The 16,205-nt window shown below is 53.2% G+C and overlaps 1 protein-coding gene across 1 annotated transcript in view; it reads right to left on the minus strand.

The window, feature by feature from the left end:
• TRABD2B (TraB domain containing 2B) overlaps positions 1 to 15,707 on the minus strand; it is a 198,313-nt gene extending 182,606 nt beyond the window's left edge. Inside the window, exons 1-2 of the mRNA XM_036351374.1 lie at positions 15,002 to 15,707; positions 12,442 to 13,002 (exon numbers count right to left, since the gene is read on the minus strand). Of these exons, the coding sequence (XP_036207267.1) occupies positions 12,442 to 13,002; positions 15,002 to 15,103 (663 nt within the window). The 5' untranslated portion in view covers positions 15,104 to 15,707. The remainder of the gene's footprint in view (positions 1 to 12,441; positions 13,003 to 15,001) is intronic.
• Positions 15,708 to 16,205: the final 498 nt, after the last annotated feature.

The following is a 16,205-nucleotide window of genomic DNA, read 5'->3' on the forward strand; positions in this document are numbered from 1 at the left end:
AATGACTATATTACAGAACACAGGAGTGGGCCCAATGCACCCAGGATCAACCCCAAACCTCTTGACACATCTCAGGAGGCTTCCTCCATGTGGCCCAATTCCGTACTCTCCGTGCCTCCTGAAAGCATTCTCCACTGTGAGTGTGGGTCGTCCCTCCACCTGGATCAGTACAGTGGGGCCTTGACTTAAGAGTGTCCCGACTAACGAGTTTTTTGAGATACCAGCTGTCTCTCGGCTGATTTTTTGCATTCCTCACCAGCCCCACATTCATGACCTGGAACTAAGCCTGGCACCGTGTAAATCCCAAGATCACTTGTTAACAAACAGAGGGATGAACAGTTTCACATTAACAAATTCAATTCCCTAAGTCTTTACAGGGTATTTCTCTTTGGGAGAAACAGTAAAGGAAAAACACCTGCACAACAAGTACTAAAAGCACAGAGCACTTGAGAGCTAATCAAGTCCTTCCCAGGCTTGAGCCCTTAATTCTCCCCATAACTCTGAGTCCCTGCTGTTGACATCCAGCCACCTGCGCAGGAGAGGGAACGGGCCCTCAGAGAGGGAATCGCCCCAGATCATGGGTCTATAACCCCTGGAAGAGCTGGGCCTCAAACCAGGTCTCCAGCCTAAACTCCTTGATCCCTCTTTTTGATGTGTCCCCACTCCAGGTAGCAGTGGGAGATCACAGGGAAGCTGAATGAGGAGGATCCAACATTACACTCTGCAGATGGTGGGAAAAAACTGACCACACTCCCAGTTATCAGACTCCCTGGTTCCCATCAGGACAGCCGATCACCATCCCTGCTCAGGATGAGGCTCAGTGTATGAGACACTAAAGGATCTCTATGGGATGGGCTTTACCTCAAAGCACAGACAGTGTGAAATGGGCCAATAACAATAATTAGAATAACCTGAACTTAAACCACCACAATTACCATTCATCACCTTTCACCGGCTGCCAGGCACCCAGCTATGCGGTTTACATGCATTACCTCATTCACTCCTCACAGCACACCAGGGGGGAAAGACTACTGTGAGCCCCCCTTTTCCGGATGTAGAAACAGACCCTCAGTTGTCCAGCCAACCTGGTAAAGCTTGGCATCCCAACTCCAGTCCCGTCTCTCTCTTCAGGCATCAAAAGATCCAAGTAGAAATCCTGGCTCCATCATTTTGCACAAAGTACTCAGCCTCAATTTCATCAAAATGGGGGAAACAATACTTACCTTTCAGGAGTGTTTCAGGAATTTCCTATGATGAACCCTGAGCACATAACAGGCCCTCACAATGGCTCTCGTGGGAAAGGACAGAATAGGCCCAAGAGAGGGAGGGCCAGGCACACCCTCTGCACGTCCCCAGCCTGGCACGTTGGCTGAACAGTCTCCTTTCCTTCAGGCGAGGCCTTTCCCCCTCCCACCTCCAGGGGCCCAAATCCTCTTTAACCCCATCCAGAACCCCGCTTGCCTTTCTCACCGCCCTCTCCACAAAACTATAGTGATGGGAGCAGAATCATATGAAATCAGCTGCAAGACCACCAGCAGGCATGGGGATTATGTAGTCCTGGGGCCACTAGTCATCCCAGTCAAGGGCAAGCACAGTGACCAAGTATCACCACTGAGGACCCAAAAGGTCTTATGTACCCCCCCTCCCCATGGCCCATCTGCTCTTCAAGATACATCTCAGCCCCCACAGACATCTGGTGCTCAAAAATGTCCCACAATCCAACAGACGCTATAGCCACTCGGCAGGAGGAATCCACCAGGACCACTGGGAGTCTGAACACTGGGGGGAAGGGGAGTAGTCCTTTCTAGGTGTCCCCAAGGGGGTTGGGAGGCAGGACAGTAGTGCATATGAGAGACTGAAAATTGCAAACCAAGATGCAGATGGGTGGAATTATCATCGCCTATTAAGCTTTTGTCTCTTCTCAAACTTAGGGCTGAGCAGCTCAAGAAAGGGAAGCCTCGTGAACAAAGGCTAAAGGATGAGCCAGAGAGATTTCCAAAAGGGTTTTTCTACCGGAATCTTCCTTTCTATAAAGGGCTTTCAAATGGGACCCGAGGCTTAATTTGCCAACTGCCTAGAAGGGGCATTAAGTCCCCAGGAGACAAAACTGGCTGGAAAACTTTAAATAACCTTAATAGGAAGGAAACAGGTAAGCCCTTTAAACAGACAAGGGGGTGGCGGGGGAAGGCCTTGCCTTTTATCTTTGCACTGTACCTTCCTGGGGCAGGGCTGGTCGTGGAGATGGGAGCTTGGCACTTCCCCAGGTGCCAGCTTGCAGGCCCGTCTGCGAGGTCCCAGTGGGGTTACCAGCCTGGCCAAAGTGTGGGCAGGAAGGCGTGCTGCTCTGTCAGGAAGGATCGCTGGTGCTGGCGAAATCCAGTTCAACCCAGGGAGGCAGAAGAGCGGCCACGTGGCCTGAGCAAAGCAGACCAGCTGGGAGATGGGCCTGGCACATCTCTGCGCTCTGCCCAGAACGGCGCCCGCGGGCAGAGGCGGAGGCGTGCAGACAGCAGGCAGGTGGTTTCATTCAGCCTCAGCTTGCCACAGCCCATGCACACCGGCCAAGCTGAACTTCGGAGAGTCTGCACCACGACACTCCTGGCTCTGGTATAGACTCCCCCAGCCTTCTGGGCCTAGAACCCTCAGCATTTGCCTGCTAAGTTTTCCTCCTTCCGTTCTCAGCTTCGCCTGTGCTTCCTCCAGGAAGCTCTCCCAAACCTCCCCAGGACTGGGAAGTGTGCGGTCTTCTGTGCTCCCACAACACACTATTTTACCCCCAGGCCACCCTCATTCTGCCACAATGTAAAACACCTCTGCCCATTCCCACCCTACCCAGAAAGGGAGCACCTGGGAACACCATCAGCTTGTTCACTGTGTTCTCCAGCACATAGCCCAATTTCTGACACACAGTAGGAACTAAAACACATTCCCTGACTTGTAAAATGATGCTAATTTAAAAACACACTGATAACTGTGAGCTAGCGTTTACGGAGTCTCCTGTGTGTTTGGCATTGCACTACAGTGTTGTATACTAATCAGTCCTCACAGCAATCCGATGATTGGCTAACAAGGAAACTGAAGCAGGGAAAGGTCAGGTGACTAGCCCAAGGTTGCTTACACTCCCAATGAGTGCCATGATTCTGGGCACTGAAGGGGTGCTGGGCTGTGGGAGCACCCCCACCCAGCTGAGTCAGCACCGTGCTGTGTAAACTTACTTGACTAGTTCTTGGTTCAAAGGTAGAATCAGACCAGGATATTCCTCTGAATGAGAGACATGGGGTAGGAGTTCTTATGCAGAGAACACAGGCTCAGAAGGTAAGAGCAAATGAGAAGTAAATTGTAACGTTTCCCCTGGCGCTTCCTGACCCAATGGGAAGGAAAGGGAGACCCCAAAGCAAAGAGGCGACAGGGTGTCAGCAGGGAATATTGGCACTGTCTGCAGGGGAGGAGAATGGTGGGCAGTACTGATCTGAAAGCCCCCTTGCCTACTTAAGGGGGGATCAGACTCCAGCATCAGGTGCCACTGCAGAGACTGCACAATCCTAAGGCCCCAGGCTGTCCTCCACAGATGGCTTCAGGGCTCTGACTTGTATGGACCTTGTCTGGGGACCTTCAGGCTCTTTTCAAGGATACTCAGCATTCAGTGTGACCCAGGTACATCTCATCTGCTGCTGTGAACTGAATGTGTGTGCCCCACCCACTCATATGTTGAAGCCCTAACCTCCCATATGATGCTATTTGGAGATGGAGCCTGTGAGGTAATTAGGTGTAAGGAGATCATGAAGGTGGAGCCCTGGTAATGGGATTAGTGCCCTTATAAGAACAGAAACCAGTGAGTTTGCTCTCTCTCTATTTCAACTCATGCCTCTACACCTGTCTCTCTCCACCCTTCCCAACCCGGCCATGTGAGCACACAGTGAAAAGACAGCTGTCTGCAAGCCGCAGAGCTCTCACCAGAACCCAACCAAGCTGGTACCCTATTGCACACTGCTAGCCTCCAGAATTGTGAGAATGTAAATTTCTATTGTGTAAGCCAGTCTATGGTGTTTTGTTAGGCCGTCATGCAAACTAAGATACCCACTGATCCTTTCAAAACACAATGCAACTTTGCAATATACACAAATATACAATCATTGCATTGTACATCTGAAACTAATATGTTATGTCAATTTTACCTTGATAAAAAATTAAGGAAAAACCCCCACCATGCTAAAAGGCAATCACATCATTACATCTAAACTCAAACTGCTGACTTATGCAGATAACATCAGCCCATGGGGAAGTGCAATCTTGTGACTGTGAATAAAGTGCTATAAATGGCATTTGTTTGAAGAGTCCAGACTTTTATTAATCCTCACCCGAGGATATATTTTCCATTGATTTTTTAGAGAGAGTGGAAGGGAGAGGGAGAGACACACAGAGAGAAACATTGATGTGAGAGAGACACATCGACTGGTTGCTTCCCACAGCTCCTCCCCACCCCCTCAACCAGGGCCCGGAATTGAGCCTGCAACAGAGGAATCAAACCCGAGACCCTTCAGTCCGTGGGCTGACGCTCTCGCTATCCACTGAGCCAAACCGGCTAGGCAAGAGGCCAGTATTTAAAGTGGCCTGCCCTCGCCGAAACCGGTTTGGCTCAGTGGATAGAGCGTCAGCCTGCGGACTGAAAGGTCCCGGGTTCAATTCCGATCAAGGGCATGTACCTGGGTTGCAGGCATATCCCCAGTAGGAGATGTGCAGGAGGCAGCTGATCGATGTTTCTCTCTCATCGATGTTTCTAACTCTCTATCTCTCTCCCTTCCTCTCTGTAAAAAATCAATAAAATATATTTTAAAAAAATAAATAAATAAATAAAGTGGCCTGCCCTCAGGAACCTTTGCTGCTGCAGAGGAGTAAGAATTAGCCAGACAATAAAAACTGGGAAGGAACAAAAAAAGAGGGAACAGCATAAGCAAACAAATGGAGGCATGACCAAGGTTTGTGTGTGAGAAGCAGGGAGCGGGGGAGAACCAGGACAGGTCACATCGCTACCGCCCAAAACCCAAGTAGCAAGTAATGGGTCAAGTTAAACATTTTAAAATGCAAACAAAGTGGGAGGGTGGGGTGAGCCTGGCGAGGCTCATGTGTGCTCTGGGGAGTAAAGAGGATAAAAAGGAGGCCTTTGTTCGAAAGTAAGAGATGAGGAAGAGGAAAGAACAAAGTGTTCAGGCCGGAGAGAGAGCACTCCAACAGGGACCTCTGGATGCTACAGAGCCCTGACCAAACGGGCCAACATCAGTACAGAACTCTCTACACGGCTCAGGTGGCAAGTCTAAAGGCTTTTCTGTGCATATGGAGGCCAAGGTGCCGTCTGTTTTAACAACCAAAGCTGCCAACACCCCAACCACAGAATGCACCACAAAGCCCCAACTTCAGACCTGGAACACCTTCAATCTAATTTTGTAGTCATTGTAAGCATATTTTAAACTAGGTTTTGAATCTGGGTCTATTAGGAAAGAAAAGACTGCCTCAGTAATCACTATACTATAAACTAAAATATGTAAGTGCTGAAAGAATGTCATAAAATGTCATAAAAAAATTCCCAGAGGGGAAGAATAGATGTGGCTGGGCATCAAGCAACGCTTTGAACCAAGTCTTCTCAAGCAGATTGGACTTAGGAGCATTTGGGAGGACTTCCTGGAGGAGGTACAGCTTTGAGCTGAGCCTTGAAAATCTCATAGGATTCAAAAGCAGAAGAGAAAAGGAGGAAATTCCTAGAGAGGGAGGGGCCGACACAAGCAACAGTGCTTCCAAGCTTGGGGCAACAGTGTTGTGTTCCAGCGGCTGCAGGGCACAGATGTAAAAGCCTGCGGATCCTGGAGGAGCTGCTCGGCGAGACAGCTTGGCAGCCGCCAAGCAGAGCTGAACGCTGGGCCACCGGCTGCCTGTGGATTAAGTGGGCGGACAGAGAGCCAGTGATGGGAGATAAAAGGGAGTGAAGTGGATAATATTTAGAAGCAAACTTGAGGGGAAAAGAACGTCGGCAGCTTGGCTGGCAGGCCGCGGCGCACGTCGCATTCTTCAGTTTCCTCCCTCGGAAAGCTGCATTACCAGGCGACCTCTTCCTGGCTTTCAGAGATGTCCAAATGGGAACTATTAACAAAGGCACGCGCCCATTTTTATCTCCGTCACAAAATGTTTCACCGCTCAGGCTTTCCGTCTCGGGCCTGCCATTGGCTGGCAAGTGTGTTATGGGAAGGAGATCAATGGGTTTGGGGACCGGGCTTCTTGGAATTCTTGAGAACTGGTCCCTTCCAACTCTAAAATTTTGGACGTCTATGAGCTGAAAATTCTTCAAAGCTGAGAGGCTAGGATTTCATAATGTGAAGATTCTTCGAGTCCCAAAGTGCCTCTAAGCCTAACATTCTAAGATTTTACCATTAGTTTCCCTCCTTCCACAGAGGCACCTAAGCCATCCTGTGCATCTGCTGCTGAGTTTGTTCCCACCCCGCCACTCCTCTGTTGTGTTAATATATTAAATGTTAAAGTCTGAGTTAACCAGTTCAAGAGGGAGCGGACACAGCCTGCCAAGCCAGCAGGGGCGCTCTGCAAACAGCTCTCTGGGCACAGAAAGAATCTAATACACATGCTTAGGGGTTGATGCTAACAGGTCCCCCTTCCTGTTAGGGACTTCCACGCCATGTGCCGGGCATTTGCTGAGCAGCTCCTGAGCACAGGGCTCTGTGTGGGAGACACAATGGGGTTGGCAGGCTATAGAGCACAGGGTAGAGATGGGCCAGAGGAAGCCAGCTTCCCAGCCCAGGAGCTAGAGTCACACGGTACACACTGGGTCAGCCTGTGTTTTGATCCTACACTGAGGGACTCTCACTCTGCAGATGACTTCTGGGGAGAAGAGGACTCTGCATGGTCTGAGGGGTGCCCTGCTGCCTTGCGGAGGTGTCTGATCCCTTACTCGGGAGGGTACATAGATTTGATGGGGAGCCACCAGTAGGGACTATGGCTGTGGACTAGAGGGCCCATTGGTCAGTGCTGTTTTAACTGCCATGGAGGCTTGAAGAAGACAGGGGACTTGGGAATGGCCATTTTTGGAGAATGGGAAATGAGACAGGTTCTGAAAGATGGGGACAGGAAAGGAAAGGGAGGACAGGGTCTCCATGAGGTGTGGAGAACCAGGACACGGGAGAACCTGATGGACAGGCACTCCGTGCCTCGGTTTCCACAGATGTATACACTCTTCCTAGCTAGTCAGTGAACTCTCTGCAGGAAAAAGCAGGCTGTTCCCAGGTCTCGGCCCCCAGCCTTGCCCTGGTCTAATACTAAGGCACTCCGGTTGAATGAGTGAGAAAGTGAGGGAGAGGAGTCCTAATGGAGGAAAAGGCTCCAGGGCTGGGCAGGTGTCCAGCAGACTGTGTTGCGACAGGCTGGGCTCTCTCCGCTCTGCAAACTGCAGCGGGAGACAGCAGGATCACCCACCAGAACCAGCAAGCTTCCGGACAAGCAGGTATCAGCAGCAGCCCGCCAGAGACTGCCCGTCCCTCCCAGCTATGGAGAACACAGGGTCAACATCTCAGGGTGGCTCAGGGTCTCCAAGATATGGGGCCAAAGATGAGCACCGCAGAAATCAGAGCTGGGCCAGCCCTGGAAATCATACAGCCCACACTCTCGTGGGACAGAGAAGACAATCTAGGCCCAGAAAGGGAAAAGGACTAGCCCAGACTCACAGGGAAGGTAGGAATGGGGTCAGGGCTGGAGCCTGCTTTGTATCTGAACAACCCACTTGGTGATTTTCATATTTTGTGTCCTTGTAGGAAGACATGGAGCTATTAAAGTTCAAGGAGGGGGCTCCTCACATATGCAGTCTCTTCATTCATCCATCCATCCATTCAACAGTGCTGCATGGTAGAAGGAGGGGAAGCAGAGATAGTCATATCATGGTTTCTGACCATTCATTCATTCTCTGAATACTAATAGAGCACCTAATAATAGTGTTGGCCCTGCAGGGTGTAGATAGAGGAGCTCTGACTAGAAACCAAGGAGACTCTCCCTTATTTAACTGTGCCTGCTTAGGGGTGCCGTTCTCACAGTGGTCCCTTGGAAAGCTGGGGGTGTCTTTGAGAACTCTGATTTTAGAATCACCTATAGATCCGATTTGTAAGCCAGTAGAAAATCAGTGTGAGCACTTTTTAATTATCTCTATTTTTAAAATATTTTTTAGCAAGATATGATCATCTCTCACCACTCAAACACACACCGAGATAATGCCTTCTAACTATTAAAAACAAAAATCACGTCAGCTCTCACATGCCTAAGAAGCATGGACTCTGGCATCAGACACGCCCAAGTTTGGACCCTGAGCCCGCCTGGCCTGGTTGTGTAATCATAGCCAAATGACTTAACCTTTTTAAGCTTCAATTTATTGTCTGAGAAAGAGAGATGATGATACGTCTTGTCACATCTCTGTGAGGTTTAGAGATGATGTACTTACAAGGTCTAAGGTAGTGCCCTGTACAGAGACAGAGCTCAATAAATGATGATTTTATGGTTTCTAACTCCCTAGTGAAGGGGCTGTGGGATTTTACATACATCTTGGATAACCTTAGCAGCCAGGCCCAAGTGTTTAGGCTTTGCACACCCTGGATGGGTGACATTGCATGTTTGTTAAAACAAAGTAGAGAATGGCAGGGTCCTCGTTTTCTCATTATGCCTCAGAGAACCACATGACTTCGAGGGCCTCTCATGCAGCTCCTCACCAACTGGTGGGGGGGACTGAGGCCCCCTAGAGGGAGAAGGAGGTCTCCTAATCAGACCAGCAAGTGAGTGGCAGCCGGTACCAGTCCCTGGAGGCAGCTGACGGAGCTGAATGAAATCTGCAGGTCCCAAGACTGTCACAAGATGTGGACTAAAGGCTCAGGTACTCACAGGCCCCTGAGGGCAGGGGCCGCCCCCACTCCTTATTACTCCAGCTTTACTCTATTCAACAAAGGATGGGCAGTGGACACGGCTGCTAGGAGAAGGTGCTAACAGGGCAGAGACGAGGCTTCCCTCCTCTTTCTTAGTTCCGGAGCCGACTCAGACTCTTTCCTCTAGGTAGTCATTTTACCCTCTCAGCAACCTCCCACATGTAGAGTCTTCTCACGTCCTCCCCAAACCAGCTCTGCTGAGAAAGACTGGTCACTAACTGCCCCATTGGACAGACGGGAAAACCAGTTATACACAAATCACTGGCTTTCAAGCCAGAGCTGGGACTGAAATCTAGAGGCAAATCTCCTTTCAGCCCAGGAGGCCGAGCTGTCTGTAACCCATCAGGGAAATCTTTACAGGAGCTGCCTTCACCATCCCTGCCTCGGCCCCATGGCCAAACGAAATCATTTCTCCATAGGTATACATTTTCTACGCAATAAACTTTTAAGTCCTCGAGTCCTAAAAGGGAGAAAGAAATGGAAGAAAGGACTGAAGGAAGGATTACAAGAGGACACAAAATACCTAGTTACATGGGCGGCAGGAAGAGTGCATCCTTCATTCAGAGCCAGGCAGACTGGTTCTGTTCCTTATTAGCCATGTGACCTTGGGCAAGTCACCCAACCTTTCTGACTGCCCACCTTAGAAAACCCCGGGGCTGTGAGAATCCAACAAAATGGAAAAGCACACGGAGCTTCCTGCAGAGTGCCAGGCACGTGGAATTGATTACAACCGTCCCATGGAATGTCAGGGCTAGAAGGGACTTGGATGATGACCTAATCCTGGTGTCTCATTTCACAGAAGGGAAAAACAAGGCCCAGAGAGGGGAACTGACTTGCCCAAGGTCACACAGCAAACTCAAGGTGATGTTGGGGCTCGCACACTCCGTTTATATTAAAATCACAGACGAGGACCAATGAGCCCAATCTTCCAAGCTGTGCAAAGATAGAAGGAACTTTTTCAGTGGTTCCCCAACCCAGGGAGCTCCAAAACGTAAGCTTCCTTTCTTGACTAAGCCAGAAAAAAAAAAAATGTGTTATTTCGACCCAGAAGAAAATATAAAAAATTGAAAAATACTCAAATTAAAACTAAAATCCCAGGTCTTAATAAAAAGGTACTCTCTTTTAAGGCTTCTATTTCCCGCCTTCCTCTCTCATTGCTCCCCCTACCAAAAAAATATTTTGCAATAACAGTAATGCTGAAAGGAAAGAAAAAATAAAAATCTGATGCACTTAACAGATATTTTGGTACAATAATGCATCACAGATGTTCATATCAAACTGTGCACACGCGCATACAATTTTACTGAGAAGGCTGTTGCATTTCTGACGTTGGGGTGGGGGATCCCTAACAACCCCATCCACCCAAACTCTGGAATCCCTCCCTTCCCAGTTAGCCCACCGCCGCTCATGGGGATGGAGGAGAGATTTCATCACCTCACTCTAAAATGATAACAGGACAAATTGGCGGGGCCGGACACTCTGGCAGGTGGTGAAGGGTGTGGAGATTAGGGAACCAAGAGGAGACCTGTTTCCTTTTGTTTGGGACTTGCTTCCTGCAGCCCTCTGGACGAGCTGGACCCAAGAACAGCGCTAAGAGCGGGCCCAGGCTAGAGACGGGGTGGGCACATTTGTGAAACCAGAGATTTGAGTCCGTTTGATCTTCAAACATGGGCTTTGGAGACTGTCAGCGGGCTCCGCACTGGCCGATGAATGTCTCTCAGGAACTTTTCCTAAAACATAACCTCACACGCTTTCCAGCAAATGTTTGCAACCTACCAACAGCAGTGTTTCCAGACCCCGAAGAAAGATAATGTTGTTGTTTTAAGGGAGACAGATTAAAGCCAGGGGCTGTTTAACCAGGGGGCTGGTGTGCTCCCTTCAGCTCTCGTGGATTCCTCTGTGGTTGGTACAAAGAGGGTGTTGAGATGATGGTGGATCCCCCACCTCCCCAGCCTAAAAAAGATATCGAGGCCAGACATGAGGCCTCCGAACAGAGGGGCCTCCCACAAGCCTGCCTCCTCCAAAATGAGATGGGCGGTGAGCGCTGGGGAGCCCGACACAGATAATATCAGCTCCCGAGGCTGGCAGGGGAAAGTCACTTCAGAGGGAGAAAGCCGGTATGTTCAGAGGAATCAGCGCGGGGCCAGAGAATGCACAGGATTTTCCCCCGTGGAGAAGGAGTCAGGCGTAGTCAGAACCCTGCGGGGCGTGACTAACTGCCCCAATATTCCTGCCACCAGGGCCCTCTGGGTAAGGACTCCACAATTATGGGAGAGCCAGCAGGAGGACCGACAAACCCGCCTTTCATTTGGCCGGCAAATCAATCTGGCTTCTTACCTCCCTGGGGACAATATTGCATTTCCCCTGGAAAAACAAAGGCCAGAGATCTCTGAAGGGGGATCAGTTTCTGCTGCTGTTTCCCTGGTGAAGAGCTTGCAACATCTCAGGAGCAGCAAGCAGCTCTGGTCCCAGTGGTCGTTGCTAGCCTGGCCAATTTATGGGGCCGTGTCCGGCACAGAGGAGCACGTCTCCCGGGCCCACGCCTCACTCCTCACTGGGGCATCGGCCCAAGCCCCATTTGGGGGCCTCTGTGCAGAAGCCACCAGCCCTGATGCGAGCCCCCACCCCAGAGAGACAGCCTGTTCTCAAGGCACAGATGTGAACCCATTGTTCCCAGGGCCTCCGAGTTGAGTTTGGGGCCAGTGAGCGGCGAGTGACCTCTGCCCATGGAAACAGGGCTTTTAATGACATTTTGCTGGATCAGGTCTCTGGCAGCCCGAGACTTTAAACCTCCTAGGCTCGCCCCTTCTCCCTGCCTCCACTCCTAGGTTCAGAAATCAGAACTGTCAACCTTTAAGTGAACACATTTCTCTGAAATTATTAACCCCAAAACTATCCTGGCTGGCTTTCTCCCAGCCTAGGGAGGCAGTCCGAGGGCCGAGCTTTGCAAAGGTCCGGGAAACGACAGTGCTTCACATCAACAGCAAGCCATAGACCCCAGGTCCACTCACCACACCTGCCCTGCCCCCAGGCCCAGGCACCAGGACTCCCTCTCAAGTCCCCTGTTGACTCGCTGCTGCCTGGATGTGCCCACACAGCAGCCTCAGGACAGCCTCTTGATCCTGAGATCTGGGCCTCGAAGGCAAACTTTCAGCCCCCTCTTTTTGTTTTTCATCACTCTGATGCTCCCAGGGAAATTCTTTCTGCTCAGGCAAGCACGGCAGGTGGGGAGTGTATATCCCCGACAGGTAACACCACCGAGAGGGAAGCCAACACCAGAACTCTTACCCCCAAATCCAGCACATACCAGTTTTCCCTCAGATCACCCCAAAAGCAGCTGGAGAGCCGCTCCACAGTCCAAAAGACCCTCTCTCTCTGGGGGAATGGCAGGCCCTGGCTGCCGGAGAACGAAGACAATCAGAGAAGAAGACCAAGGGGCAAAGGGGTTGCCTAGCTCAGGGGCCAGGGGCCGCGTGCTTACCTGGGAGAAGTTGAGCCCATTGAGTGGATGGCACTGCTCCTCCACCCGCTCCACGGCCCCTGTGCTCTTCTTCATCTTCTCGGCCTGCTGGGCCAGGTAGAGGTCGAGCACGGGCACGCCCCGAGAACGCACGTCGGTCTCCGTGAGCGAGTTCACCATCAGCATCACCCACACGGGCCTCTTGCGCTCCCAGTTGCCCGCGATGGCATTGAACAGGTAGTCAGCGTACAGCCCCTTGCCCCTCTGCGCCGGCGTCATCCACGAGGGCATCATCAGCTTCACGTAGTCCAGGTGGCGCTTCAGGCGCCAGTAGAGCTCGCGGGGCAGCACGTCCTGCAGGTTCTCTCCGTGGGGCAGCAGCTGGCAGCTGGCCAGCGCTGTGATGGTGTAGGGGTCCGTCAGGTCCAGCTCGAAGTAGACACGGGCACTGGCCTGGAAGGCTGCCTTGGAGTTGTCCGGGATGAAGTCCCAGACGCGGGTGTAGGGGACGTGGATGGTGCCAAACAGGTAGGCCGGGGGGTCACGCCGAATAGTCCACAGAAAGGAGTTGAGGTCCCTTTGCTGCAGGAGGAGAGGGGAAGGAAGGCAGTGAGGCTGGTGGCAGCAGAGTGAACCAAGGTTAACACCGAGGGGGCAGGAGGAGGTGGGGATGGCAGGCAGACACCTACACGGGGCCCTGGGAAAGAGCAAGGGCTTTGGAAGCTGAAATGCCCACAAACAAATCCTTTGCTTTGTCTGAGCTGTATGATCTTGAGCACACTGTTTCACTTCCACAGACTCAGTTTCCCCATCTGTAAATGGGGGGAGGGGTGAGATAAGCTACCTCAGGGGTCAATGGGAGAATAAAAGCACACAATATATCTAAATAAGCGCTAAGAGCAGTGCCAGGCACAGAGGAAGGGGCAATGAAGGAAGCTCTCATTCTGATTAGCTTTCACTGTTTGTGCCCAGGTCTGCCACACCACCTGAGAATATTCAGGCTTGGGCCAAGCCAAACCTTCACCAGTGGTGTGTTTGATGGGGAGGGTGGGGAGAGGGGGAGTAAGAATACCGCTCTGGTAAGAAGGGAGGAAGTCATATAACTGAAATCCAACCATTAGAAGATACTTGCCAAGAGCACTTTGAAAGCAGAACACCTATTAAAAATAGCACACCTATTTAAACAGCGACTTCCCATTCATCAGGGTGGATACAGTTTTCTTTTTGGAGGGCAGATCTGGGTGTCAGCTACTCTGCTCCACCAGCTGAAACCACAGATGAGAAAGTGCCTTAAAAGCTGCAGGCTACGTGAAGTCTCAGGCCCTGGCCTGGGGGAGGAGGATGCCATAGAATCGGTACCAAGAAATGTACACAGTCCGGGTGCTTGCCGGCTGCTCTCCTAAATAGGTGCACCTGGTCTCCAACCCTATTCTCTGTCATCTATGACCTAAGCTCTGACAAGAGTGTGTGTAGGGGTGAGCACTGAGGGGCATGGAGACAAGGGTCATTTCTCCAGATCCAGTTTAGGGTCAGGGGTTAAGGGGCATGAGAAAGCAATTGTCATTTCTCACAGGCCAAGTAATTTTCCAACCAGAGAAATCCCTGGACTGTCTGTCCACGTGGCACCTGCAAACTTTAGGTCAACTCAGCATTTCTCTACCTGATATTAGCACAATGAAAAGTATGTTTCAGGGCGGGTGGAGGAAATGGCACCTTACTTTACTAACAACCAACAGCTACTATACCGGAGATACAGGCTGGCTCTGAGCGCCCTGCAGGTCACCGAGCTCCGGGTTGCAGCAGGAGTCAGGCCGATGGAGGTGCACCTTGTCCAAGGTCAACTACCTTTCTAACAAGGAAGCCAGTGAAGACCCTACAAGATCATCTCCTGCTCCCCTGGCCTCCAATTCAGGGTTATTTTCAACGTATTAATTTACACTTTGAGGGGGTATACTGTGGGAAATCATGAGATTCCTTGGTTTGGAAGGAAAATTAGGAGAACCAATAATTACTCAACCCCAAGGAAATATTAGGACAGCATCTATTTCCTGGCACTGCTTTTCCTGTCCTCTCAAGTAGGGCATTTGGAAGAGTGGGTGCTGGGGTCTGGGTTGGAAAGGGAGAGAAACATGGAAAACTGCACTAGGGAAAAAAGTGTGTCTTAGGTCAGAGTGGAGCGCAGGGGATCCAGGGAGGCTGGGAGGGGGCAGCGTGTGAATGAGAGAGAAGGGTTTGAAGCAAAGGAATGGTAGAAACAGAGTCACAGTAGGCAGGGAGAAAACTGGAGGGCAAAGGCAGGATAGAGGTAAGAAAGGGGCACAGAGGAACCATCCGAGCAGGACTAAAAGTTGAGGAGAGCCCAAGAGCGTCAGTGTGAGCTGGAGGAGCGCCCATCCAGGCTCCCGGCGGAGCTGGAGCCGGGGCGGCAGAAGCTAGGGAAGGGCGCCCGAGGCAGCACCTGGCGGGCGGAGGTGGAGCGGGTGGGCGGAGGTGGGTGCAGAAGGCAGGACCCCAAACCATCGTCCCCACGGGCTGCAGTGCCCGGGAGGCCCGGAGAGTGGCCGGGCAGGCGCTCGCTCACCGATCCGGGCGGCCGACACTGTCCTCCGTCCAGGGGTTGCGGGCGGGCGCGGGCGGTGGCCAGGAGGGCGGCGAGCAGCGGCCCCGCCAGGGCGGCGTGCATCCTGCCAGGACCCGCGGGGCGCGGGGACCCTCCCGGGCGGCGCCCCCTCTGCGGGGCGGGGAGCCCCCAGCTGGGCACCAAGGTTCCTCAGGAGCGCGGGGCTCGTTGCGGGATGCTGGGAGCCCTCTGGGGTGTGGCTGGATGTCCCTGCCGAACCTGGGGGTCCCTCGGGGGCGGGGCTCCGTCAGTTGGAAGAGGGGTACCCGCCGGGGCGGGGGCGGGGCCCGGGCCCCTCACCAGGGCACACAGCCCCGTCGGCCGAGCCCGGGGTTCTAAGAGCGCGCGGGGTCCAGGGCGCGCGGAAGTCCCGAGCTGCGTCGCGGTCCAGAGCGTGCGGGACTCCCGGGGCGGTACTGGGGTCCCGGCGTGCGGGATCCGGGATTATGCTGGGGACCTGGGGTGCGCAAGGTCCCAGGGGTGCGCCGCGCTCCAGGGGCGCGCAGTGGGACAAGTGCGGCGGCGAGCGCGGCGGGGGCGGGGGTCTGATCTGTGCGCCCAGCTGCCCCCGAGCCGGGCTCAGAGGGGCGGCGGACGGCCGCGCGGCCGCTGCCCGGGCTCCGCCATGCTGCTCCGCGGCCGGGAGGGAGGGAGAGAGGAGGGCGGGAGAGCGGCGCGGAGCCGGGCCGGGCGGGGGGCTGGGGCCGCCGGGGCGGGGGGAGGGGAGGACCCGGCGCGGGACGCGGGGGGCGGGGGGCCGCGCCGGGCCGGGCCGGGCCGCAGGGAGTCCGGGCGTGCTCCGCGCCCCGGCGCGGCGAGGCGGGGTCTGATGGGCATGGCAGGCGCTCGCTCGCTCTTCTCTTGCTCCCTCGCTCGCTCCCTCACACACGCGCGGAGGGAGGCGAAGCCCGCAGCAGCCACTTCCCAACTTTCCAAACTTCCCAGCGCAACTTTTTCCTCTCCTCCCCTGCCCGCGCCTCCTCCTCCCCTATCCCTCCCCCTTTCCCTCGCCTGCTCCCCGCCGGCGGTAGCTTCCGTACGCGGCCGCCAGAGGGCGCCCGGGCCGAGGCCCCGCTCCACCGTCCGCGGTGGGCTCTGAGATGCAGGCCGCCTGGGTACAGGGATGGGTTGAGGACTGGCCTCTCCCGAGGCATCTAAAGCGCAG

This window comes from Myotis myotis, unplaced genomic scaffold (assembly GCF_014108235.1).
Source record: "Myotis myotis isolate mMyoMyo1 unplaced genomic scaffold, mMyoMyo1.p scaffold_m19_p_2, whole genome shotgun sequence".
NCBI lineage: Eukaryota > Metazoa > Chordata > Mammalia > Chiroptera > Vespertilionidae > Myotis > Myotis myotis.